Source organism: Rhyacophila brunnea, unplaced genomic scaffold, assembly GCF_057557595.1.
Source record: "Rhyacophila brunnea isolate RB1 unplaced genomic scaffold, BYU_Rbru_1.0 scaffold_1, whole genome shotgun sequence".
Classification (NCBI taxonomy): Eukaryota; Metazoa; Arthropoda; class Insecta; order Trichoptera; family Rhyacophilidae; genus Rhyacophila; species Rhyacophila brunnea.
The window spans coordinates 62327848-62355341 of NW_028232751.1; the positions used below are offsets into that span (position 1 = coordinate 62327848).

The window sequence follows — 27494 nt, forward strand, 5'->3', positions numbered from 1 at the left end:
TGAGCTGATTTTTGTAATGGAAAGATATTTCCTGTTACTAAGTTTATGTAGCTATTTATATACTTATATACCTAGTGATTCTCCTTGATTTGCCGCGCTTTGGGTAACTGCCGCCCCCAAGCGACGCTCAATCTGCCTACCCCACGGGACGTCACTGAGAATAGGGAATAGGGTATGACATTTATTTAGATCGAATTAATATTGGGTGATAATGAAATTTATGATTGTAACAAAATGGTCTGTATGCTTATATGTTCTTATATAGTATATAAAGAAGTAGGTACCTATATGTTACCAATAAAAATATAAGTAGCTATATTATGTTACCTGTAGGTATGTTTTGTCTTGCAACTAGCGCCGGCTCTAGATGCAGTGTCGCTAAATAAAATTTTAAAAATTCATTAAATTCAAAAATTCGACAATTTTACGTAGGTACCTAGGTACCTTCCTAATGAAAGGTGGATTAGTGGCCTCCAGGGAGTGTTTTTATTGTTAATTCAGAAGTATACAAAAATAATTACAAGATAAAAAGAACTTTATAAATACCACGTTTTTAAATTTTCTGTTGAATCATATAAACTTGAAAATTCTATGTATTAATAAATATAGAATACTGAAATGTCATTTTGACATTTCATATTGATTTCCATAGTAACGCACGTAATTATTTATTAATAATTTAGTTGCTGGGACTGGACACACAAGAAAAAATTTGTACTGGACAAACAAGAATACGTGGTAATAAAAACGTGGTAAAAATACACAGGTAGGTGTGACATTTAATTCAATAATATTAAATTTATATCTGTAGATCTACTGAAATTAACATTGAAACACTGGTATGACAGTATTTTTTTACCTTTTAGTTATCTTTGTCTATGTCTATTTTCGTAGCGATAGTTTATGGTTTATTAAGTCAAAGTCAGGAAGAAATAAAAATGGCTGCGCAATATGTCAATCACAAAGTTGCCGTATTTTTATTAATTATTTGTGTTGTGATTCAAACGTCCTGTCAAGGTATGTTAATAATTTTTTGCTAATTTATTTATGTTTCAGTCGTTGATATCTCTCACTGTGTTGTCCATTTCTAATTAATATAGTCGACAAATCTTACAAGGAGTGGCACGGAGTGCTAATTATTGTATATTTGTGACATGTTTAACTCTTGTTTTCTAATATACACCTTACTTACAATTCGTGACATTATGCATTGCCGTTAACTTGTACAGTCAATGACGATTGTAGCATAATTTCACAGTGTAATGGCAACGTAGCAACGCGTTTATTGCGTTATTATAAAATACCTATTCATCCATGAAGAATGACATTTTCTGAATATTATACCTCACAATATCGATATGCTTTCAATGTTATTGATGGTGAAATTAATACTCGAACCTTTGATTATCAAAGTAATTATATTCATGTTGTTATTATTTAAAATCTTCTGGTTGATAAGTAGGGTTATCAAATAATATACTTTTAGTAGGTAAATACGTACTCGCTTTGTGCTGATAAAACATTGTACTCTCAGTATTAATTTATCGAAGCTAAATGTACCCTTTTTAAATACGAAAAAAAAGAAAAAATAGATAATCTAATTCAGTGGTTAACCTCAATAGCCCAGTCTCCAAACGCATTAAGGCATGCAAGCTACTTTTGATATTATTTAAATTGTTTGGCAAGACGTGCTGTACGAAAACATCTTCTTGGCTACGTTTCCAGGCGCTGTTGTTTACTAAATGGGACGAGCTTATAATGGAATTGCGGTTAAAAATAGGCGGAGCATGTTAGTTCACAGTTTTAACACGTAGCCAAAGTACAGTTCGGTTATGAGGAATACAGCGGCAAACGCATTTTAAAAATAGCCGATATACTGCATTATTTGTTAGGTTAACCTAACCTAACCTAAACTAACCCAAACAAACAAATAATCCAGTATATCGGGTATTTTCAAAATGCGTTTTCCGCTGTATTCCTCATAACCGAACTGTACAAATGTTTTCGTACAGTACGATATGTATGCCGGGACGCTCTCGTGGTGCAGTGCGAAAGGCTCTGACCTTCCATCCGGGAGCTCCGGGTTCGATCCCGGTGAGGACACAATATATCTATGTGATTTTCTCAAAGCCTGGTTGTTTGTGTGATTGTTCAAATTACTAACAACCACCTTGTACGAAAAAGCAAGGGCATGGTTTAAAAAAAAAGAAATATGTAGGTATACCGGATCCAGAAAATAGTCCAGAGGGTAGGTATTCACTTAAAAATGTTCTATTAAGGCCGTACATCAGTTGAGGCACGGTCTAAAAAGATCGTCGCTAGGTGATGCGCGGATTGCGGGTCGCGGGTGCAAATGATGCCTGTCAAACGAAATATTATTTGTCATATAAATCCAACATACGTCCATTTTATGTTTTGTTTATTGTTCTATTAGTAACAATAATAATATATTCATTAACATGTTTTCTTTTTAAAGTAAATGGGTAACGTTTTTAGTCATCTTTACACGATTTAAGAATTAACTGGCCCGTCGCCATCACGAAGCAAAGTGAGGTGTTTCTAGCTCAACGTTCTCTCACTGAATGCGAGCAAGTCCAAAATTTCGTCGCACCTACAGTTGAAAATTATTTGCCGTTTCACTGATGCGTCACCTTAAAGCGAACGGAACCGGTCCTGATCATTTGTGGAATTAGTACTGCATTTTGTGTTGTATTTTAGTTTGAACAATGCCTTTTCAACAAGAATTGACAGTTCACGCCACTATTGAGTCCAATTCTTCTCAATGTCCAACTTTTTCGGTACTAAGAGCTTGTACATTAAAAATGTGCGACTGAATTATTTATTTTACGCTATTATTATGTGACTGTCAAATTTGTACCATGAATTAGGTAACCTGTATAATGGTAATTACATTCGAACTTGGTTATTACGAGGAAGATGGGACCGACTGAATTTGCTCGTTATAAGCATTACTCATATCGTTATATAACATTTTTGGCACGTTCTATTTAAGCATAGAACATAAAAAATCTGAAAACCATCATAAAAATCCCCGAAACAAGCATGGGATTCATAAACTACAAAAGAAGTTGTTTATTATAATGAACGCTGGTAGGTACCTACTGACTTGACAAAACTTGGATTTTTTACATACAATATCTTTTTTCTTTAATGTTGTCGGCGAAAACACCAATTAGGTAATTAGACACTTAACTAGTGTCATAAACGTAATCCGATCCCGGCGGCATCTTGCCTAATCAGATTTTATTGTTTACAGTCGAAAATGTTTTTAAACGATCGACACATTAAAGTTTTATAAAAAAATTTGACGATATTTTTTCTCGGTATATCCGATAAGTAGCTCGTTATAAAAGTGAATAAATGTATGGAGAAAATCATAAACTAAAACGTCAACGAATATTTCCTCATTACATCCGAGATCTCGCTATTTCCGTGATCGTAATAACCGAGTTCGACTGTATATTCAAATCTTCAAATTAGTTTTTTTAGGAACGACAGTATTGATACTTTTTTAACATTCGTACTTGCAGGCAAATGTTGCTTCTAATTTATTCGATATTTTACCAGTTATGCTTAGAAGTTGTACGATTTGAAGTGTAAAAAAATATATCTCTTCCTCGTCACCACCATTATGACTGAAGATCGCAGTCATTCTGGAATTAACACTACATAATTCTGGATTAGCTTTCTCCAATTTCCCTATCCACTGCAAGCTTTGTAGTGGATGCTATTGGTTTTACAGTGAATTTCCTATACATGTTTTCTTTTTAACCATAAAATATGACAAACATGTTACCTTATTTATATTGATAATGAGTACGACATTCAAATATTTAAATACTTCTACATATTATATCAATAATTCTATTGTATCAAATTTGTAGTAGAATGTATTTTGAAAATGATTATTGAAAATATAATGCATAATAATCAATTACCTTCTGTGAATGCTAATATAAACTAATACTTAGATACAAAATAGATTTTTTCTATATTGTGGTTTTAAATAATAATCTAAAATTACCATTAAATGCGAAATCTGCTATGGCATTTTTGTTGTGTACGCAACTGATAATCGTTTGTGTCCAAGGTTTGAATCTGCTTGCTGCCTAAAATCTTTATTTGAAAATATATACCTATATAAAAAAAAATCAATAGCACGATATGCCAGTGGCGAAGGGTATGGGTAGGCTGTAGAGATCCGACAACAATCGTGCACACTTTATCAGTCATACTTATTTTTTTTGATTGATTGTGTTGGTTAATTAAACCCTGCCTAATCAAACCAAGATTTTTCACTCACCCACAAACCTACTACTTACTGGTAATATTTTTGTACCATTATAGACACTATCAATCACTAATTCAGATGTCAGTTATCCCCATAAACTTTTATTCCGAGATATTCACTAAAAACCAGCTGGAATATTTGTTTTGACAATATATTATTAAATATTTGGATATGCTAATATCAAAATAGAGCACCTAAAATATATTCCAATTATTACAAAATATATTTTGCTGTTGGTCAAATAATGTAAGGATGTTACCTAGTTTTCAACCATCTTCTTATTTTAATCTAATTTTACTAGTTGAAGGAGCTGGATTTGATAGTAGTTAATGACTACGTAGAAAAGTACTTAAGGAAAATAATTCCGAAAGAAAAAAATGTGTGAGGCGAATACAAGATCTTCAATATGTGACAACTGTGCGTGGAATTCTTGTCATTACTGTTAATCATTACGCTGGAATAAATCTGCGGGTCTAGGTAATATATAATATGCTAGGTGTTTTTAAGCCGATGGGCCGCAATAATTGATACACTACGCTGCATATGACTCACGGGTAGTACACCACTGATTTAGTTGAATAATTACATAAAACCACAGATAACACTGCCTAATAACATTTTTTTCAATATTCAAATGCCCCTTGATAAAATATCCTTGTTCCAAATATTTTTATCAAATTTTCAATAGTACTGTACTTAATGCCTAGTCCAGACCAAGATACATCTGTGTGTGAACAAATGAATATTGTACAAAAACAAACATAATCAAAATGTATTTCACTGCCGATGGAAAACAGTGTTCAATTAAAAATATTCTTGGTCTGAACTAGGCATAACTATTGCGTAAAAGAAATATATTACATACATAGCTTTTTTTTCAGACTATACCCTGCCTTATGAATCCAATGGGAATTATATTATAGATGATGTAGTACTGTTGGGTAATGTTAGACTTAAGCGGGATGCTGTAGATAATTCTACAATTATAAATACAGTACCCAAGGATGCCCCCCACAACGAGTCTACAGTTATCATCAATTCCGACTTGTATCCGAACATTGTAACTACATCGAGTAAGTATTTGGTTTCTTATTATGCGATTGGTGAACCCACATAAATTACCGGGTCAGACGATAAAAAAACAGAACTATTGTGAACTGTCAATGTAAAGCCACGTGGACCAGTATGTTTTCTTATACAGGAAGAGTTGTACCTCCTCAACAGGATTTTAGAATAAAGTCAGTCGTGAACCGTCAGTTGAGTATCAACCGTCAATAAACAGTTTTAAAAAAACAGTGCACAAAGTAACATATCAAATTGTGAATGCCTCAAGAGAATTTCATAAGTCTTTTTTAATAGGAGAAGCAACATTACACGCTATTGTCTATTGGTGAAAGGTCCAAACATATTGTTTTCCTTTTCCAAATAACCCCCACGTCCCATCTATCATCATCGATCTCGCCAATAGTCAATATGCTGAACTCAGCCGGTAATACGGATGATGCGTCTTGCCACTGTGCCAAAGACTATCTACTCCGCAACTTATTTTATGAGTAGCTTAAAACCACTCTGCAGTTACTGACTATCATTCCCAATGTTTGTTACTGCTAATCATATTCGATACTGGAAAGTTTATAATAGTGGTCGATATAGATTCGTAAATACCAAAAGTTTGTATCACATATACACTATGAAATGGTAAATGGAATTGAATGTTGGAATCCGTAGCTGGTATAGCCTGTAACCTGTGAAAGCTGGTGCTGTACTGCAACTAATTTCCATTCCACTCTGCTCAGTGTGGCCATGCCCTAAACCTGTGACATAATAGAACATTATAAATTGTAGAAAGCATTTCCTATTCCGTCTGTTTTGTGGCATTTATTTATTTGAAAGTTCTCTGATTAAGTACACGAAATACAGACCGGTCATTTTCAATCGCTTCTGAATTTTAAATGGTTGATGGTAATTTCATTTTTAGAACCCATACCAAAAATCCATAATCTCGGAGAGAATGGGACCGGCATCCAGCAGACCAATAAATGTCAGCGGGAGAATTCCAATTCCACCGTGATCTGTGTTAGTGATCCCATCGTACCAGAAGAAGGTAAGAGGCCATCCATGGACTGAAACCGTATGCGGTTTAGATCCGTGTGCCATACTAAACTTATGATTTTTGTTCATGAAAATGTATTTTCAATAAATTTGTAAGTGTTAGTGTATAGTATACATGGATACGATCAGATGCTTATAATATACTTTGTGGAAATATATTATTTCCATGACCAGAAAAGATAAGTTTAGTATAGCACATGGTTCGAAACCGCATATATTTGTTTATTAAAATTTATTTATCTGAGCATGTTTCAATTGGTTTGATATAGTGCATTACAGCATAATATACTAATTAAATACAAATATTTTTTAATACCCTTCAATGAAAAGTTTGTTACCATTTTCATTGAAATATATTTTTAAATCATATTTTTCCAATAAATTGTCGGCTAGAATTTGCACAATCGGTTCTCTTTGTGGAGCATTATTTACAAATACATTGTTGCTTAACATTTTTATGTTTATATTGTGCTAATAGGTTTCTTTATCAACTTGAGTCATTTATTGCAAAACGTGATAAATCAGTATGCTAATATGTATACCATTAAACAGGATGTGGACATGAATTTTTTTTCCAAAATAATCTAAGTTGAATGTCATCTTTTGTTTTTTTTTTTTCCATAATATTGTTCTGTTTATTTCGCACCGGATGAAGTCGGTATTTTTGTTTTCATGATAGTATACTTGCTATAAATATAGAATCTTTTAAGTAAACGCTATCTCAGTGAAACATTGTAAAATGGTTTTAAATCTGTCCGAATTATCAACGAAAAATGTTTAGCAAATATATACACAGTGAATGTGCTTGTAACAAGATTAATCTTTATTGTTTATTTTCATTAGATTAGCTAAAGTTTTTTATTTTATTAGCACTAAAGAAATGGTCTAATATTAAAAGCAGATAAATTGGGTGTTCTGGCTATGGAACCACTCAAAAGTGACATTGTTGAAATTCAAACTACCAGCCAGTAGCACCTATGTCACCTGTAGAATTACAGGTTGCCAGTATACTATCGCTTCCACTTACATTAACTTAGATTACATCAAACTTTTTAATAAAAGTTTACCGTATTCAAATTATAAATATACACAGCATCATGAGGGAAACATTTCTAACCAGTTTGTGACTTCAATCAACCAACTAGTCCGATCACGGTTGAGTAGGTCCGTGGCAAGAAGCTTTCATAAATGTGTCTGTCTACTCTACTGAATATTATTAATAGTCAATGTACTCAGTAGGTTTATATGACAAAACATATAATCTGAAATTGTTGACCAGTAGATGGCACCAGAATGTGAAAAATACTAATGGAAATTGTACCATTTTTCCAGGGAACAGTACTGCGACTGATTTGAACCTAGAGGAGTTTTTGGAGCCCCAAGATAAACTGCTCACTGATAACAACATCACGAAAAGTCAAAATGTAAAGATATAAACTATTTATAATATGAAGTCGTTCAACGCGCACACCGCTCCATCGCAATTAACGTTATAAAAATAGGGTAATTAACTGGTTAGCAGTGAACGACCGAGGGTACTTGATGGAATTTAAGTTTTGTACTATTCCGTTTGAGTCGCCTTTCGGCGTCTTCAGGCACTATGGTAAAGGGTGGTATTGGTTCAATTCCACGTTGGGTGAAAATTATTTGTTGTTTATCATCACTGTGTATTTCATTCAGAGCAAGAGTCCAATGGGTTGTGTTTGATGTAATTTTGGATCGTTCACTGGAGTCGTGGTCAAAATAGAACAATTCCTATTTTTCCCTCACGACACAATCAAAGATCGGAGACAATGGGTTGACCATTACTGTCTATTCTCGGTAATCCTTGTCTCAACTGTCACCAATCGTCGATTGAGTTATGCACTAAAAATAAGAATTATTCTATTTAGGCCAGTTTTTGATATCTCACACCAGGGGCAATTGGCGCAGACGATTGGCTCGAGAGTCTGCCAGTGTAATTGCTTGAGGGTGAAAAAGTAGTTCACTTAGTACATAGGTAGCCGTTTATATTTCAGGAATTGGCAACACTGGTGTTTATTTCGGCCAAAAAATGGAATTAACACGTGAAAATTTTCGTGCAATTATTTTTCACAACTTTCGACGTGGATTATTCGCGGAAACAGTGCATCGCTGAACTTAGTGCTTTATATGGCGATGAAGCACCATTAAAAACTACTGTATATCGCCTGTTTATCTACTTATATCGTGGCCGTCGTTCACTCACAGACGAGCCGCGTGAAGGTAGTCCAAAATCGGTTGTTTCTCCAGAAAACATCAATGCTGTGCGTGAATTGATAATGCAAGATTGTCATGTGACATACCGTGATATTGAGGCATTCCTGGGCATTAGTAACTCCAGCGTGTATACGATCTTGCATGAACATTTAGACGTGAAGAATGTATGTTCGCGTTGGATCCCGCATAATTTGACAATCTTCTACCTAATCTTACCTTCTGCAACGTGGCAAAAATGGTTTTCAGATTGGTTCAAACGCATGAAAAAGTGTATAAATTAACGTGGAGAACATTTTGAAAAACAATAAAACTGTTTTCATTGATAAAAAATCGTTTTTGATTGTTGTTCCCGAAATATAAACGGCTACCCTTGTAATTCAGCTTCACTCTTATATGTTTAGACTGTTTAAAGGTTATTTTTCACTTGCCTGGTAATTAACTTTTTTACTTTTCCTCAGGACACACATGACTATTACAACAGCACAATTGTAACCGACAAAGATTATTTCGATGAATATTGGACGAGTATTTTAAACAGTGGTGAAATCATCACCCATAATGTTCTTAGTGACGCATTTAAGAAGATCTCGGTGAGTGTAATTATCTCTAGTATTCTCAAATATTACTTACAAGCCGGATAAGCAAATGGACAAATAATTCTACAATTTTATAGTTAGTTATACAATGTACCTACATTTTTTATTTACTGTGTTAACAGCTGTTGTAGATATATATATATAATATATATCAGTAGCGAAGGGTGGATGTAGACTGTTAGGATCCACCATTAATAGTGCACATTAAACTTTGTTAGTCATACATATTTGTTTTTATTGAGCTAAGACTACAATTTTGATAGATAGTGTTGGTTAGTTTTTAAAAATCAATTAAACCCTGACTAACCAAACCATAATAATTTTGGTATATTTTGGGCGATACGACAAAATTGTGCACACTTTTTCATTCATACTTATTTGTTTTTGTTGGATTAAGAGTACATATTACTCATATTGTTGATTATTTTTTTTTAATTTATTTGGCCCTGTCTAAACCAAATTATACTTTATAGATAAAAAATATTATGTTAGCTATAAAATATCCAAAGTTATGTGTTATTTAATTGCATAATTTTAGATATTTTATAGATAGACGAGTATTTTTGGACTATTATCTATTATGGCTTGGTTTCGCAGGGTTTAATTAAATTTTAAAAACTAACCAACACCGTCTGTAAATTGTAATCTTATTTCAATGAAAACAAATAAGTATGATTGACAAAGTTTAGTGTGCACTATTTAAGGCGAATCCTAACAGCCTACCTCCACCCGTTGCCAATAATATATTATATATATATTGTGAGAGAAGGCAAAATATTTTGAATAATCACACGGGATGCAATACACATCTTATGTCCCATAGATGCAGTCTTGTTTATTTTGTCTCGAATATTTATTATATAGACCATTAATCATTATTGTATTTACATATTTATCTTTTTCAGGTTATACGGCTGCCATTTGTGTTTCCATTCTATGGGCACAATATTACCAATGTGACAGTAGCCAGTAGTGGATTTATTTACACAGGAGAGTACTATCATAGTTGGCTTGCTGCAACACAATATATAGCACCCCTGATGGCCAACTTCGACACCCATATTTCCAAAGACAGTTATGTGAAGTACATAAGCAATGGTCAGTATCCTTCGATTAGTTATCAATATAATCTCTGCATGCATACTCATAGATAATAGATTCAGTATGATTGCGGGTCACAGAAAATTGCAAATTAGAATTTTGATGCATAAATGTTGCTAACATCATTCTAGTGTTCTAGGCAAAGAAACAGCTGTTGATGTTGAATTATTTCATTATAATTATTACATACTTATTTGTCTGTGAAATGTAACTACTTTGTATGAAAATTTGCAAGCAATTTATTCTTTTAACACATTCGCACCGGTATAAATATGCACAAAGTACGCGCGGCTGATTCGCGCGAAACTGATAAGAATTGTTAATTATCATAACTTTTGCTCTAGCGGGAAATATTTGTAGAAAACTGGCTGAAATCATCAAATTCTTAATCTAACCAAACAGACCTTCATCTTGTGAAGAAGGTTATAAATATGGCCATTCTAAATAAATTTAAAATATCCAAGAAACTGCTGAAACAACAATTGTTTCAACGGGTCATGTAATGGATTTTTTGCGATTTATTATGTCTCAATTGCAAAATCAGTGGCTCTAATTTTTTTAATGAAAATAAGTTAAATAATTCACCGAGTAATATCGTCTGGCAGTTGGCATATGTAGTGCATTACACTATAATAGTTTTTCCAAAACATAATTACAGTAAAACCTCATTAATACAAATTCCAAGGGACCGAAAATCGAAAAAAAAATTCAAATTACGAAATATGAAATGTATGGAAGAAAAATATAAAAATTTCGATTTTTTTATTTTCATTATATAAATTAGGTATATCATTATAGAATTATAGAAAAACACGAAATATTTTTTATTTTTCCAAATTGAAAAAAATTTTTTACAATTTTCAATGACTGGCTCATGAAATAGTGTACTTTATTAGGATATTTTTATTTGCCAGGACTCTGAAATCATTTCGAATTACGAAATTCGAATTAAAGGTATGGTTTTATATGAAAATAATGTTCAAGGGACTTTTTTTTCGCAAAATTTTCGAATTACGGCGAATTTCGAATTATCCGTGTTCTTATTAATGAGGTTTTACTGTGTTTACATAAGTATTTGGCTCAAGTCACAAAAAATGAAACACAATATTATTTATACAATAAGCAAAACATGTCTTTTATTATGTAAGCTAATGCATTGTGCATGGTCAATTGGAGACGAACCCCTCTACGTCACTGTCACTATCAGAATCACTGACTTCACTGTATCTGTCTTCATAAATTTCATTTATAAATGTATCGTCATCCATATTTACGGCTTGATTTTTAAAAAGAAAAAAATACATCTGACCGTTTGACAATCACGTGAAAGTATGTTTGAATGTTCTCGTAACGGTGCTTGATAAAAAAATGATTTACTTCTTTCAACATTAATATTATTAATTAAACTAACGCTCACGAATTAAGTCAGGTATTCCCGAATTAAGTATTCTTAAGAGAATACCCGATGTCTTCAATGAATGTCAAATAGTTTTCCAATATTAATTATTAACTTTCATAGTTGTATTTTATTGATATCAATTAAATTCCAAACCTTTGGGAGTCTGATTGCTTGATTACGACTTTCCATTGTGATAGGTCATTCGTGTTTGGGATGCGCGGTAAAATATCATATTATTTAAATGGCTTTAGTTCATAATTTCGGACATGGCCACCTGTAAACAAATGAGCTTATCATTAACACATCGCTTGTGAACAATTATTGTGAAGACAATAAAAATTTAAAAAAATATTCAACGAGCTATGAGTGATTAATGTCGACTATATCGATCGCGTTCCTCGTAGCCAATGGTTTAACACTGGATCTTGGATATGGTGTATACCAGTGGCGAGGGGTGGATGTAGGCTGTTAAGATTCAACATAAATAGACCACACTAAACTTTGTCAATCATACTTAATTGTTTTAATCGTACTAAGAATCCAGTTTGCAGATGGTGCTGGTTAGTTTTGAAAATTCAATTAAACCCTGCCTAGATCAAACCTCAATAGTATAGGTATACTATGGACGATCCGACAAAAATAGAGTACACTTTTTCAGTCATACTTATAGTTTCGTTGAATTAATAATACATAATATTACAGCTCTAAACCATACCATAATCGATAAAAAATATTCTTCTGTCTAAAATAATATCTAAAATTATGTATGGTTTAATGGCATAATATAGGGTTTAACTGAATTTTAAAAACTATCCACACAATGTAGTCTTAGCCGGCTCTCACATCTAAACCCGCCTCGTCTACCACACAGAAATATATCAAACCTTCTACGAACATCGTTTCAATGTTGTATATGAAAACCGGGCACATCTACCTAGCGACAGTCATGCGAAACCTCTCAAAATATATATATATTTGGATGCGGTGACCGGTGAGCCGGTATAGGGATGACCAATTCGTAGGTGTGCGTATGCGTTCTGGCGTCTTCGACCGCAACCCGAGACTTATGTGATTTGTTGATAGCAGCACTAGATGTTTTTCTCAAACAAAAAAGTCGCATTCGATTGATCTGCGGTGCTCCATTTGGCAACGCGTGTTTTGTAAATAACGACGACGTCATCGTTACATAGAGAAGTATCAAGTATCGAAGTATCGGTATAGTAAAAATGGATCGTTAGCGAGCAAGACCTCATATACAGAATGTTGCTTTGGTGGCATTTGCAATTTGCAATCGTCAGCACCTCAATCATCTTATCTAAATATTGTGCATAACAATATTTGACAATCAAATGTACGCATAAATAATACAGAGACAATATAAATGTTGTTTATTGAACAAAAGTTATGGTGTCAAATAAACAAAATAGGCAAAAAAAATATTCCAGCATTGATCACACTTAGAGCAGTTTCACACGAGACACTGCATTTATACATAAATGAATGGGCACGTTCATTTATGTATAAATGCAGTATCCAGAAACACCGGTGTCCACACACCAGTGTCTCGTGTGAAATGGCTCTTAGGATCAGTGACCTCCCTACCTACGTAGCATAGATTTTGTGGATTCCATTTAAAATTTATCTGAAAACATGAATAATTTATTTTTTAATACTAATGCCTTAATACGGTGTAAAAAGAAACATGACCAAGTACCTTTTCTAACACGTGAATTTCTCATTTTTGGTCGTCGATGATTTAAAATTATAAACCTTTGAAGTGATTTTAGATGCACAATAATACAGGAAACATTTTTATTAAAATTGTCATATCGGAACAAGAAATTATAACTTGTGAAATACAGCAATAAATTCACGAGTTACTACACTTTTTGCAGAAAGGCGAAAAGTACAGAATCATTCAAAAATTTTCAAATGTTTCATGGGTTATCATACGAAAATAGATAAGATTTAATAATAAACACAAGCAGTTTTTAAATTTTTTAGGATGAAATTGGTTTTTATCACATCTCCAAAAATATAAATTAGCCTATGTTTCTTTTACGTATCTACACATACTCTTGCACAGTGATTATGCATTACAATAGTTGCATGTTTTTTGTTGTTACCTGTTGCGTGAAGTATGTCGCTCAGCGAATAAATCATAACATAAGTGGATCCCTATTGATGATACTATATTATGATCTAGATTGAAGATGTATTCTATTTGTATTTTCTTTACCTTTCAAAAAATGTCTTCTTACTTATTTGACTATTTGTTAAAAAAAAAAAAAGAACTGGAGCGCGATGTATGATAGGTGTGGATTCAACATTTCATTGAAAAATAACTGATATTTTGGAAAATAGGGTGATTTTTGTAAAATTTATTTTCTCTCACTTTTTGCTCTACCTGTGAGTCAGTAGCGAAGACTGCTTAAAATGTATTAACATGCGCAAACAAAATTTTTCTTTCCAGCACTAACATGTCTATGGTTGTTATCGCCGGTTCCGTTTCGATCGCACAAGTTGTATGGTCTTGTCTCGCTTTAGCGCCCTTCTCATTGTCTCCTATTTCCTGCCCAAATTATTGTGCACTACTGGTAATGCGTTACGTTTATGGTGTTGTTATATACTACTTCAAGCCTGTGCACTCACCCGTCTCATTTCCCTGTGGTTGCTGTTTAACATTGTTCATAATAATTGCAATCACTATTGCAAATGCATTTGGTACAAAAAAAAGATGAATGATTATGAATGAGGGAATGGCAGACATGAAATTAACTATTTCTTATTGTTTATTGTTTTCAGGAACATCACTTACCATCATCTGGGAAAATGTAGTTCTAAGCAGTAGACCCGAAGACGGACGTTTCACATTTGCTGGGACGATCCACTCGAATGGAGACATCACATTTGCGTATAAGTCAATGCCTCTCAAGATCGAGTCAATCCAAGATGAAAGGCATCCTGTTAAAGTTGGCTTGAGCGATGCATTTGTCATAGATAGCGTATACTTCCGTGAGTTGCATTTATATTCAAACGATGTGGAAGACAAATACAATACGAGGGCAGTATAATAAGTCTAGTAAAAATGAAACTTAGTCCCCTTTTAGCTCGATACACTTGGTCCAGCGTTTTTCCAATTTTATGTTCCCTTCCAAATAGTATGATTTCTCCAACCCTTTTTTTTCGGTTTTTTCATTGAAGACCTCATCGTTAGTGCCAAATCTTTTACCGCCAAGCCATTTCATATGAAAATAAGGAATAGTCGCAGGGGGCTAAATATGGAGAATATGATGTATTAGGTAACAATTATTTTTATACTTCAATTCATGCAATTTTGCCACAATGACATGTGACCATCCGTCCGTTGTCGTGGTGGAAGAGAATTTTTCTCCTCTCATTGTTTTCTGTGTCATTGAAACGGTCCAATAAATTGCAGTAATATTGCTCAGTAATTGTTTTTCCCCTTTTAAGATAGTCGGTGTGGATTATGCCATATGCATCCAAAAAAACCGTTGTCATAACCTTTCCAACCGATTTAACCACCTCTGCCTTTTTCTGTGCTGATTTACCAGTTGAAACCTACTGTTTCCTTTATTCTTTGGTCTATGGTGTATATGGGATGGATCCATGTTTTAAATTGATGCAAAAATTCATTTGGATTACGCTTAAATTTCTCACACATATGTGTTTATTGTTGTTTGTGAACAATCGCGGCAACCATCTTGCGGAAAGCTTTCTCATATCCAAATGATTATGAAAAATATTTTGAACCCATTTAATTGGGATGCCTACAGCCTCACCAATCTCGTGCATTTTCACTCGCCGGGCTCGATCACAATATCATGAATTTTCTCAATCATTTCTGGTGTGGTGACCTCAATTGGGCGTCTTGAACTTTTGGAATCACTTATGCTTGAGTGCCCATAACGAAAATCGGCAATTTCCCCGTAATATTTTTCAAGCTTTGCTATGGTTTGCGTAATTTAGATGCAAAAAATTTCTTAACTTATGATCCACTGCCATCCAACTGCATGTGACTGATCCACGTGCCATACTAAACCAATGATTTCTGATCATGGAAATATATTTTGATTAAGTATATAAGCGTCTGACGGTATCCGTTTATACACTGTAATATATACACGCTCATATACCTACTGAAAGTATATTTCCATGAATAGAAATCATTGGTTTAGTATGGCACGTGGATCAGTCACATGCAGTTTCAGTCTATGGATGGCCTTCTATTCTGGTAAACGTGCTCACTTTAGTATCGAGATTTTGCATTTGAAGATGTATCCTGTGTACAGTAAAACCTCGTTAATAGAACACGGATATTTGGATCAGTCACATGTTTCAGATCTGTATTTAATTGTTTATTGTATTTTCACATAGTTTTATAAGACAAACAATTGTGTTGAAAAATTGCAAAAATAAAAAAAGCTCAACACGGGTGATGAATACATACCTACATTACTTGGTAACTTCAAGTAGTGAATTAATGACGCATGGTATTTAACACAGATTTTAATTTGAAAGAATTATATCGGAAATTTGGTATTCATATCGATGATAGGAAACAAAATTAAGGCGTATGGGTTTATTCGCAAGAATCAAATTTGACGTAAGCGCCATGAAAAATAACACTCGCAGATACGAAATCAGAGGTTTTAAAAGTGTTGAATTAATAATATTTTTTTCCTAACAAATTTTATAAACATTTTTGTAGTCGGTAGAATAAATTATAAGAATAAAAATAGTAGACCTCTAAATAAGAACCTCATATTATTGATATGCTGAATTTGTGAAGTGACACCTTTTCTTGAACCTATCATATTTAGGTTCAAATTCAGTGCAAATATTTTTCAAAAAAAAATCTAATACTAAAAAACACGAAAGTGTAAACAAATATAATTTTATTCATTTTCATAAGCTAACATTACAAATTATAAGTTTAAAACATTCACAAGATGGCATGAAAGATTTCTGTTATTATTGCGTTTTTATTAAATTATAAAAAAATGACTCATAAAAGAAAGCAATTCAATGAATATTTGTCGAGGAACGTTTTTTTTTTTAAATTTAGTACACAACAAATATGATTTAAGAAACAATTATTATAATAGCATGTATTTGACGGCAGTACGTTTTGGTCGCCGCGGAGGATTTCGGAACATTAGTGTATAGAAAATTAATAATTGGTTCCTTAATTAGTGTATTGGTTTAACGGTATGCAATGTATAAGAATAACTATTATAAATTGTTTTTTTTTTATAATTTTATTTTCTTTTCTATTGATAGCTATTAATTGATAATTGATATTATTATATTGATAGATATTAATTGTTAACTTGATAATTATTATATTGAGGGTTTCTTATATCCATCGACCGTGTTAGTCTGATCAACGAGTTCAGGCAATACACAATTCATATAAATCTTGTCACTTGTGATGTGAAGAGTAATATTGTTTTTATTATTCAATGAAATAGGTTCTTACCTCAATATATGTTTTACTTGAGTTAAATAATTACTAATAAATGCCTAAGGTGATTCCATTCAATTCAACTCGGCATTAAATATATTAAATTCTAAAAGTTTTGTACTATTTCATTTGAGTCGTTTTATGCGATCCTGGTTTCGCCTTTCGACATCGTCAGGATGCGCACTCCTCAAATATACACTGACAACGAAAGCAGCTAATTCTCACTTAACAATAAATTAATACAATAAAGTAAGGTAAAAACTTTATCACCTACCTATTAAGTCAAAGTGCACAATGAAAAATTTAACAAACAATTAATTATGAATAGTTGAATTGTGGCAGTATGAAAAAAAAAGATTTTACCACAAACCATCTGAAAAATACATACATCATAAAACATATACGTGATTTTGTGCCCCAAAACACTTATTTTATTATTATTTTGACGATTAGGAAAATTATGACACATGTTTCAGTGGCCATTACTATGACAGCATTCGAAAACGTATTTTACTTTAAATTTTCTACAAATTTACTATTTGTGACATAAACCACTTAAGATCGATAATAAATAGACCTTGAAAAATAATATTATTTTGTTTCTATTGATAATGCCAATAAACATACTCCTGGATACGTCCCTTTGAAAATAACAAAACATGGCGACCCAGGTACATAAAAACTGTATTAAGCCCAACCAAGTAGGTATTTATCAAAATAATTAAAGTCCACCTATATTTTATCTAAACTGCTCAAGTCCAAAATATTTTTTTTTATAAATGTTGCACCGAACGAATACCTTTAGGACTTCTTTGTAGCCATCGTGGTTATAAGATTCAATTATCTTACAATATCTCACATGCTGCAACCATTTGTATTACAAGATAATAAATAATATAATATAACTACATTTTTCTTAGTTTGACATTCACTGGTATTTTATGATGTTTGATTTGTCAACACAAATTATAACACCTGGTCTACGTTATGTGGTCTTGCCAATTTGATTGTTACTGCAATGCGAGTAAAGGTCATTTTTCTATGAGTTAAAATACTGTTCGCGACGGATAAAATTTTGGAAAAAAAAGACGTCCTCACCCGTTGAAATTCACAAGCCTACTAAGGTTAGAAATGAGAAATTATGGATTAATCGATCAAATGGTCTCTTTTTGTTAATTTTGCAAAATAATTATATATCTAAATTGTCTGAAAATAGGATAAATACATGAAAACGTACGACGTGTTTTGGTAATATAGCGTCACTAATTGTACCGAATTTATAGGGTTTTATTTATTTTTTCATTGTTAATTATTATTTATAGTATTACGGAAATGTTATATTATAATAAAAAAATATTTTTATTGTGCAGTATATATTATTTTGTGAGAAAAAATCATTCAAAATTGGCTGATGTATACTCAAACTAAAATGGCTTTAAAATCTTTATTTTTCTGAAATTAAAAAAAGTACGTGAGTTAATCAATGAAATGTATTGTTTTACCCATTTCTTTCATACAATATATACCTGCAAAACTATTATTAACCCGGCGCCCGCTTCTGTCACGAAAGTAGTACGCGAAATTGCGCAAAACCACGGGGCTACAGCGCTTCTGTCGCCAATGTTGTACGCAAAAATGCGCCGGTCGATTATGTAGAATATACATGACGCATGATTTTGAAATCTCTACCATAATTTGCCTTATTTCATTACCAACGGTGACATATATATAATATTGTCAAATAAATTATGTTACAGTACTAAAACTTCGATGTTTGACATGCCTTCGACAGGCCGTCAATCTACGCTCATTTAATTTTGGCTTGAAACATCGCGCCACTTTACTGCGTTTGCGCAGTATGCGTAATATCACTGTTGTGAGAGGACTGTGCAAGGAATCGCTCTTGTCGTTTTTCCGTACAAAATATTACGTATTTTACGCGATCTATTGTATTGTGTGAATACTATTATAATATTTATAAATATTTTGTCTGTGTTATTGTTTATGTGTTTTTAACTATTCCATTCATGTGTATTAAACTGTTATAAGGTGTTTTGACTATATTTTTTTGGACTATTTTACCTTTGTTATCGTGTGAGTGTTTGGTTGAAAACTTTTTTCAAACTTCAATATGGCTGGTTTAAGTGAGGAATTGGACTCCGATTACGAAATATCTGAAGAAGAATTGGAACCATCTGACCTCAGTGATGTAGATATATCAGAAGAGCCAATTGAACACTTGAGAACATGGACATCCGGACCCCATGTCCCGATCGTGTATGAGTTTGATGATTTTCAATCCGGCATAGCAAACAGCGATTTGACTGAGACTTCGCCTGAGTGTCTTTTTTTTGAACATTTTTTAAACCGTGATATAATGTTGAAGGTAGTCCAACAAACAAACATTTTTTTTCACTATCAATATAATACTCAAGAACTTGGACCAAAATCACGTTCTCATAATTGGATCGATACAACTGTATCAGAATTATATGCATTTTTTGCGGTGTCAATGCTCATGACACGAAACAAACATTTGTCACTAGAAGAACACTGGAGTACGGATTGTTTTTTAAGTGCACCCATTTTCGGTCAGACAATGCCTAGAGACCGATATGAGTTATTGCTCCAAATGCTCCATTTTTCCGATCCAACAAGTGTTACCTCAGATAGACTAAATAAAATTAGGTTACTTTTAGAGCATACACGCAAAATTTTCAAAGACACGATGATTCCGCATCAAAATCTCTGTATCGATGAGAGCATTATTGTTTTTAAAGGGAGACTTATTTTTAAACAATTTATTCCATCGAAGCGTCATCGTTTCGGTATCAAAATGTTCGTGCTGTGTGACGTTATGACGGGTTATATTTTAGATTTTATTATTTATTGTGGTGACGGGACAGACATAGTGGATAGCCAAAATTTTGGAATTTCCGGAGCTGTTGTGACAACGCTGCTGACCGAGTATCTGGGCAAAGGGCATTCGTTGTGGTGCGATAACTGGTACACCGGTCCACAGTTATTCAAACACCTCCATGAAAATAAAACCAATGCTTGTGGGACTGTACGTAAGAATCGCAAAGAAATGCCATGCTTCAAAAAGCTGAAAAAGGGGGAGACAGAGGCAAAGTCAAAAAGCCCACTGTTGGCTCTCAAATGGTGTGACAGAAGAGATGTCCACATGCTTACAACCATGCACGATGACTCCTTCGGTCCAACCGGTAAAACTAATTTTAGAACCGGAGAACCCATTATGAAGCCAAAGTGCATCTTAGAGTATAATAAAAATATGGGGACTGTCGACAAGGCCGACATGATGCTCAGCAGCTTGTCGTGCATGAGGAAATCTGTGAAATGGTACAAAAAAGTAGCATTTCACATGATTGACCTCTATTTATTAAATTCATTCTATATGTATAAATCTGTTACTGGTAGTAAAAAAACTTTAGGAGAATTTCAGTTAGTCGTGATAAAACAATTAGTTGCTAAGTACGCTGTGAAAATCACGAAAACTCCACAACCCAGACCATCGACTAGTGAAAATCCATTGAGGTTGTTACCTAGAACTTTAACAGATCATTTGCCGGAACACATTCCGCCCACGGCAAATAATAAAAAGCCCAGAAGACGCTGTCATGTGTGCGGAAATTCAAAAATTAATAAAAAAAAAACATCTCTATCTAGATATATGTGTTGTATTTGCAATGTGGCTTTATGTCTCAGTCCGTGTTATAAAATCTACCACTCTTCAAAACAATTTTAAATGTGAAAAGTAAAAATAAATATGTAACTCAGTAATAATATTTAATAGCTGTTTAAGTGTCTGCCTAAAAGTTTGTTTAGTCTAAAATTATTGTGCTATATTTACGACCCTACTCAGGGAAAAAACATTATGTGTGATTTTATTACCATTTGTGAAGTGTTTCTATACTCGCGTCAAGCACGAGCGTGACGAATAACAAAATACAAGCCTTGCAGTGCTCCATATACATAAAACAAAATGGCGGAAATCTTCTAAATGGTGAGTCTTTGTATAGAATTAATTTCTTCGGATATTTTTGACATTATGACTGATTTATTACGGTTGTTTAATGTTGTAAAATAATCTGAACATGTCTAGGCGCCTAAAGAGCCATAAAACTCATTTTTTATTACCATTTTTATTATGAAACACAGAAGTTAAATTAAACAAAAACCGTCACCGCGGAGAGTGAATTCGTCATACTACAATAGCCCGCGAGTGCCAGGTTAAGTTCAAAAATTCACTGTGGCGTGACAGTCGTTTTGGCCAATTTCGAAAACAGGACCGACTATTTGTCATTTATTTTAAAAAGTAAAGCGAAACAGAAAATTTTAATGACACAAAAAGTGTTATTTGAATATTATTTATTAGATTTTAAATAAATAAAGTGTTTATTATGTGTCAATTCGTGTTAAACGTCCTTGCCATTTCCACGATTCTGAGAAGACAGGAAAAAACGGGTCCAATGGCCTTAATGAAAACCGAAAAAAAAATCACTATTTTTTCCCACATACATTCCATTTTCGTAATTCGAATTTTTTTCGATTTTCGATCCAGTGGAATTCGTATTAACGAGGTTTTACGATGCCCCAAATTAATTTAAAAAAATTTGTACCCACCTGTAGTAACGATTACTAATTAAAATCAGTTAAATTAATTAATTTTTATGTTTTAGTTATCCGCCGGAAAACAATTTATGAATATCACCGTGTAGACTTTATAAACCTTCATATTACGAATAATACTGTGATAAAATTTATTGCCTTACCCACCTGTTTACAATACGACTCCTGCCAAACGTGTCTCACACACCAAACTTCTTTCGAGGTAAATTATTTTCATTTTATATTCTTATTTTCTACTGAAACAACTCAATAAATGCGAGGCAAACTTTATTTTAAATTTGTTGAGAGTTAAAAATTACTTGAATATGTGTTTGATTGATTGATTGATAAATTGATTAACCCATTCTATGGTTAAATATTATTTTAATTCTATACAGGAATGTCTGGGTTACTTCTTAGCATTTCTAGATTTTTTTTTTTAAATAAAAACCACATTTAAGTAAAAAATCAAAGTTTTCATAAGTAAAAATCATAAACGCCAAGGTATTTTGAGTTGTTTCTATATTGAACTAAGGCATCAATGTCACTCAATTACATTAAGACTAGTGATACAAACAATCCTTGACATATTGGAATACCACAGCGTTAAGAGTAATTTTTACAAAGTTTTAATGATAAATGAATCACTGAAGTGTGACTAGAGAGAACATTACAATCTCCCATAACCTGTATCTAAAATACACGAAATCAATGATAGAAAAAACATGCTGGTTCCACCGAGGGTCTCGTATGCTAATATGGCCGTCTAACAATACCAAACAGTATGGCGGCTTATCACAACAATTATAACTGATATCTTAAGTTTCGCTTTTTCATGTGCGATTTTTTTAGTGACAGCTAAGACGTAATGTAACTAAGTAAGTAATGTAATTAGTGAAACAAAGTGATAGAATACAGAAACTATTGACAAGTGTGGTGATGTACGAATCATTGTAATGTCATTAAATGCAAGCCTAATTATTTTTGATTTGTACTTTTCAGTGCACATGGTGTCCTAGATTGAAAAAATGTTCACACGGAGCCGATAGGCAGAAGCAAGCCTGGATTCTCAATAGTAAGTTCCATATCATGGTTGCTTAGCCAAAAAGGCATAAGAAAAATTAGGTTAAATGAGTTATTCATGGTGTTAAATTATTGTTAAGAATGTTAACTTCAGGGCTACAAAAGTGTGTTAGCAAGATTTATTTCATTTTCAGAAGTTACAACCATGTTTTGGTAGGATAGTGAAAAATATATGACTGAAAACTATATAAAGTTACTAAATGCCACTTACTCTAGATGTGTAATATGTTAAATTTAGTTTTTTCAGTCTTGAGGGTTGCCACTTGCTGACCCCCTCAAGGATCCTTTGTTCTTTTTGCCTTGTGATTGTGTCATTAGAAGAGGAATGCCAATAGAGTCCTATTATACTTGACAATTAACAATTCAGCCAATATATTCAAACTATTTCATCTAAATTAACCTTTATTCAATCGGTACAGAAATATCAATTGTCAAATTCAACCATATTTCCAACCATGTCTTTAGCCGACATCCAGTGAAGCCTTCGTATCTTCAAAATTATTATCACCATCTCTAGCTGCATATGATTTTACTGCATGTTTGGGTACTTATTTTAACGCTTATATGCTATTTTTAAATTTCAGACTGTGATATGGAGAGGGTCATGAATATATCAATGTGTCCAGCAAATAATACCAGCACGGCTGCGCCAGTCAAAAATATAACACCTGATTATGTTAAAAATAAAAATACTTCTGTGATTGACGCTATTCATGCAGGTAAACCGAAAATACATTCTATTGTTCAAAAAATTCACAGCAGAAAGAATTTGTGTTGTGATTAAACTAACTCGGTTTTAAAACAGCGGCATTTATTATTTTATGGTATTGATATATTTTGTGTGATCATGAAATGTTGATTCCTTGGGTGAAGAAAGGCTGGGCATCATAATTACATTTCATGTGAAGTCTGCAGATTGTTCACACTTAGGTTCCAAACATACTCAATTTCTTTTCATTTTTGATATTTGTATGGCATGTGGGTCTTCAACTCTTTATAGCTATAGACTAGCTACATAATCAATACTTGCCCCACTTCAAATCCTATATTGACAGAAAAAAATAATCCCTTTCTTACTAAAAGCAATGCCAATTCATAATTCTAAATTCATTATACTTAATTCCAATTTTCAATCCTTCACTTCTAAGTATATTTTCAATATGTAGATAATGAATATGAAATTTAAGCCATTTGGGGTGCTTATAATTAAATGTGTGACATGAAATTGTTTTATTTCCAACATTGGAGTAGCTATATCCCATGGATATGGGAATGTCAAATTTACATATTTAATCCTTTCCATGCGGACGGCACACTCGTTTGTGCCCTCATTATTTGGCCATTTGATATAATTAGCATGTTATCTAAATGCGCTAATTAAATAGTCATTAAATGCTTTGCTTTTGAAGTCAATTTATTCAACATGGTGACCGGTGCACTTGTATTAGTTCAGTCCTGAGCACTTGGTTTAATTACTATTTGATACAATTCACATCAATCCTTATGTCTGTTGGATATGTCAATATTATGGGGTCCGTATCTTGCTGACAGTGATAAACAAGATTTGAGTTACCCCATCTATACCACCTTCCATGACGCTATAAATGTGTCTGGGTGAAAATATTTTGGTGCCGAACTTCCTTGTCTTGAGACGTAGCCGCACAGGACTGATGTATCAACCATGACATGGTTGATACACATTGTGTACTGCTACTATGGTGATTAAAAAAATAGTTTAAAAAATAAAAGAATGTTGACATGCTCTACTATTATTATCTTTAGTAACATAAAGTGTCAATAGGGGCTGTGTGGACGGACCCTGGCAAATACATCTGCTCGGTCGGATCCTATTAGTGGGCAATCTCATGATACATGTTCAACATCCTGTTGGTTATGCCTATGTTCTATCAAACAAAACTCATGAAGCTTGGCCGGCCGGGAACTGGCTTACAAACAAGAATCACTAAGTACCGTCATAATATATTTTCAGCACGTGTTGAAATGTCTGGAAATGAACCAAAGGTAGGACGGGTGGAAAGCAACAGCGGTGGATCTCAAGGAGCTATAATTGCCGGCCTGCTTGTACTGATTGCTGTGGGAGGGATCGCCTCATGGGTTGTCTATGCGTACCGCAACCCCCACACCAACAGTGGCCAGATTCTTGTCAAGGTATTTATTAATTTTCTGTAGTTCTACTGACATTAAATTCTGATAGTATATTCGTGTCATTCTATTTTCATTTCTGGCATTTTTAGGGATAGATAATACATACAACTTTTACACAGTTAATGTTTCAATTTTGTGTGCAATTTTATAACGTTTTGTACCTTTTCCATGCACACAAGGCAAGCAAAGGTGTTAAGGTATGGCCATTTCATAATAAATACATCATAATATTGTTTTATAATTTATTGAAAATACAATTTATCAGGCAATTCAATGGTTAGGTACTAGAAATTATTGTTATTATGTATCGATAAGACAGTCAGTTGATACAGCAGAAATCCTTGTGAAAGTATCTATTTAAGAATACTCCATATTGTAGGGTCCATACTACGTATCTTTGTGAGAGGGGATTGAAGAATGTGTACTTTAATTTGTTCCAATAATGCAAAACAAACAGCAATTCTAATATGTATTTCTATATTCGCTACAATATTTTTTTATTAATACTTATAGCATTCTTGTGGTATGATAAAATTGTTGATAAATTAAATTTTGGATTACTGAGCTTGGGAATTAATCCAGTTTTATTGTGATCACGGTGTGGCATACTTTATAAAAGGTTTTATCCCGTCACTGGCAAAAATTTATGTTGTTTTTTTTAATGTGTGTTTGATTCTATGAGTTGGGGGTGAATGGCTAACGACCATTCTTCATTAAAAAGTTCATTAATACAACCTCTACTCCTTGCAGCCCTAAATTCTCCGGTTAGATGCGGAATGACAATTTTATTACTTTGTTAACAAAGAATAAAAATATCTTTGTTATTATTTCAGTATCGGCCATCACAATGGAGCTGGCGCCGCGGGGAAGCCCGATACACCGCCGCTACGATTCACATGTAAAAGAGAAAAATGGATTTATTCAGTGATACAGATTTACCCATCGCGTTAACTTCATCAATAGCCGTGTGTAGCGTTACTGACCAGTCAGTAACGCCTCTTGGGACACAACATTAGGCAATGTATGCCGCTTTAATATTTAACTGAGAAGATGAAGTAGATTGATTTCAGTTTCGGCATGTCTTGCGTTTCACATTGTCTTATTCATTTTGTGTAAAAATCGACACTATTCCTACAGAGGCTTGAATGTGACTATTTTCACGTTAAGTTTCTATAAATATTTAAAAATTTAGCATTAAAATGATTAGTGGGCATCAGCAAAAATTTCTATAATTTGCATGTTGCGTTTCTCATAAAATATTCTGCTTAATTGTTGCAAAAACAGAAACACATCATGAAAAATTAAAATGCATTGAGTGTTTGAAAAAATGAACTTTATCTATATTTAAAATCTTCATTTATGTATTTATATCATTATTGTTCTATTTTGTTAACACCGTCGTGACCATCAAATGATTTTGTAAAAATACACAATACGGTATATAGTTAAAATGTTCTCCTACATTGCAAAAGAGTTATTTTGCAGATTTTCGTGTATTTGACCTATTGTGCAAAACGTGTTCACTGTGTTAATATTATAGCAATGATCATGAAGCATGCACTGAAACTTGTTTCAAAATAATAATGTTGACTGTGTGGACATGTATCCGTGCCGGAACTGGAAAATATTTCATTTAGTGTGTTTAAATAAAAACTATAATATCGATTGTAACCATCAAATTCATATAAAAATATTTTAAATATTAATTTCTCCTAATGATATTGGATATAAATTATATTATCATATTAATTGTCAATCTATTAGTATCTTGTTTCAAAATTATATATTGCTGTGAAAAATGAAATATAGATGTTATTAATTCTATGTGCAAAAGGAAAGGGGAGATAAGTCTGAAAATAGCAAAACGAGTCAGATATGCCAAATTAATTATGATGCCTAAAGGGAAAAAGGGACAAATTGAATGTACAAATTTGTCATAAACTCAATCTTATATTTTGTCTTCTTGAATGTACTGATTTTAGATATATCTCCACTTTCCTTTCACACGCAGAATTAAGGGATATGCTTGCAAAATGCACTTATTCCAGTATTTGAGAAAAGTGTGATATGAAAGCCACATTTTAATTAAAATTCTTTGTGGAATTTACGAGATCGCCATTCTCGCGTATAATACATTAGTTATAAGAAGCACCATGGAAACATACATCTCAGTTGTCATTATTCAATAAGATTTTAATATTTTAAATAACCTAGTTGTTTATTAAACCAATTCCATATAGATCTGACAGCAATGTTCGGATTATTTTTTATAAAGTACATAGATAATATAATGGGTAGATACGTTTGGTATCCAATGAATTGCACTGTACCAAGAAAATATAATTAAATAGAATAGAAGGAATAGTGTTT

At 33.0% G+C, this 27494-nt stretch overlaps 1 protein-coding gene across 1 annotated transcript; it reads left to right on the forward strand.

Moving 5' to 3' along the window:
* The first annotated feature begins 913 nt into the window (after nucleotides 1-913).
* Nucleotides 914-27398, forward strand: l(1)G0289 (plexin domain containing lethal (1) G0289). The gene is made up of 12 exons (XM_085947788.1): nucleotides 914-1017; nucleotides 5194-5385; nucleotides 6291-6416; nucleotides 7757-7848; nucleotides 9121-9252; nucleotides 10164-10356; nucleotides 14564-14773; nucleotides 21947-22098; nucleotides 22878-22950; nucleotides 23543-23677; nucleotides 24949-25127; nucleotides 25958-27398. The coding sequence occupies exons 1-12, from the start codon at nucleotides 939-941 to the stop codon at nucleotides 26024-26026; spliced, it is 1632 nt and encodes a 543-aa protein (XP_085803914.1). The 5' UTR covers nucleotides 914-938; the 3' UTR covers nucleotides 26027-27398.
* The last annotated feature ends 96 nt before the right edge of the window (nucleotides 27399-27494 follow it).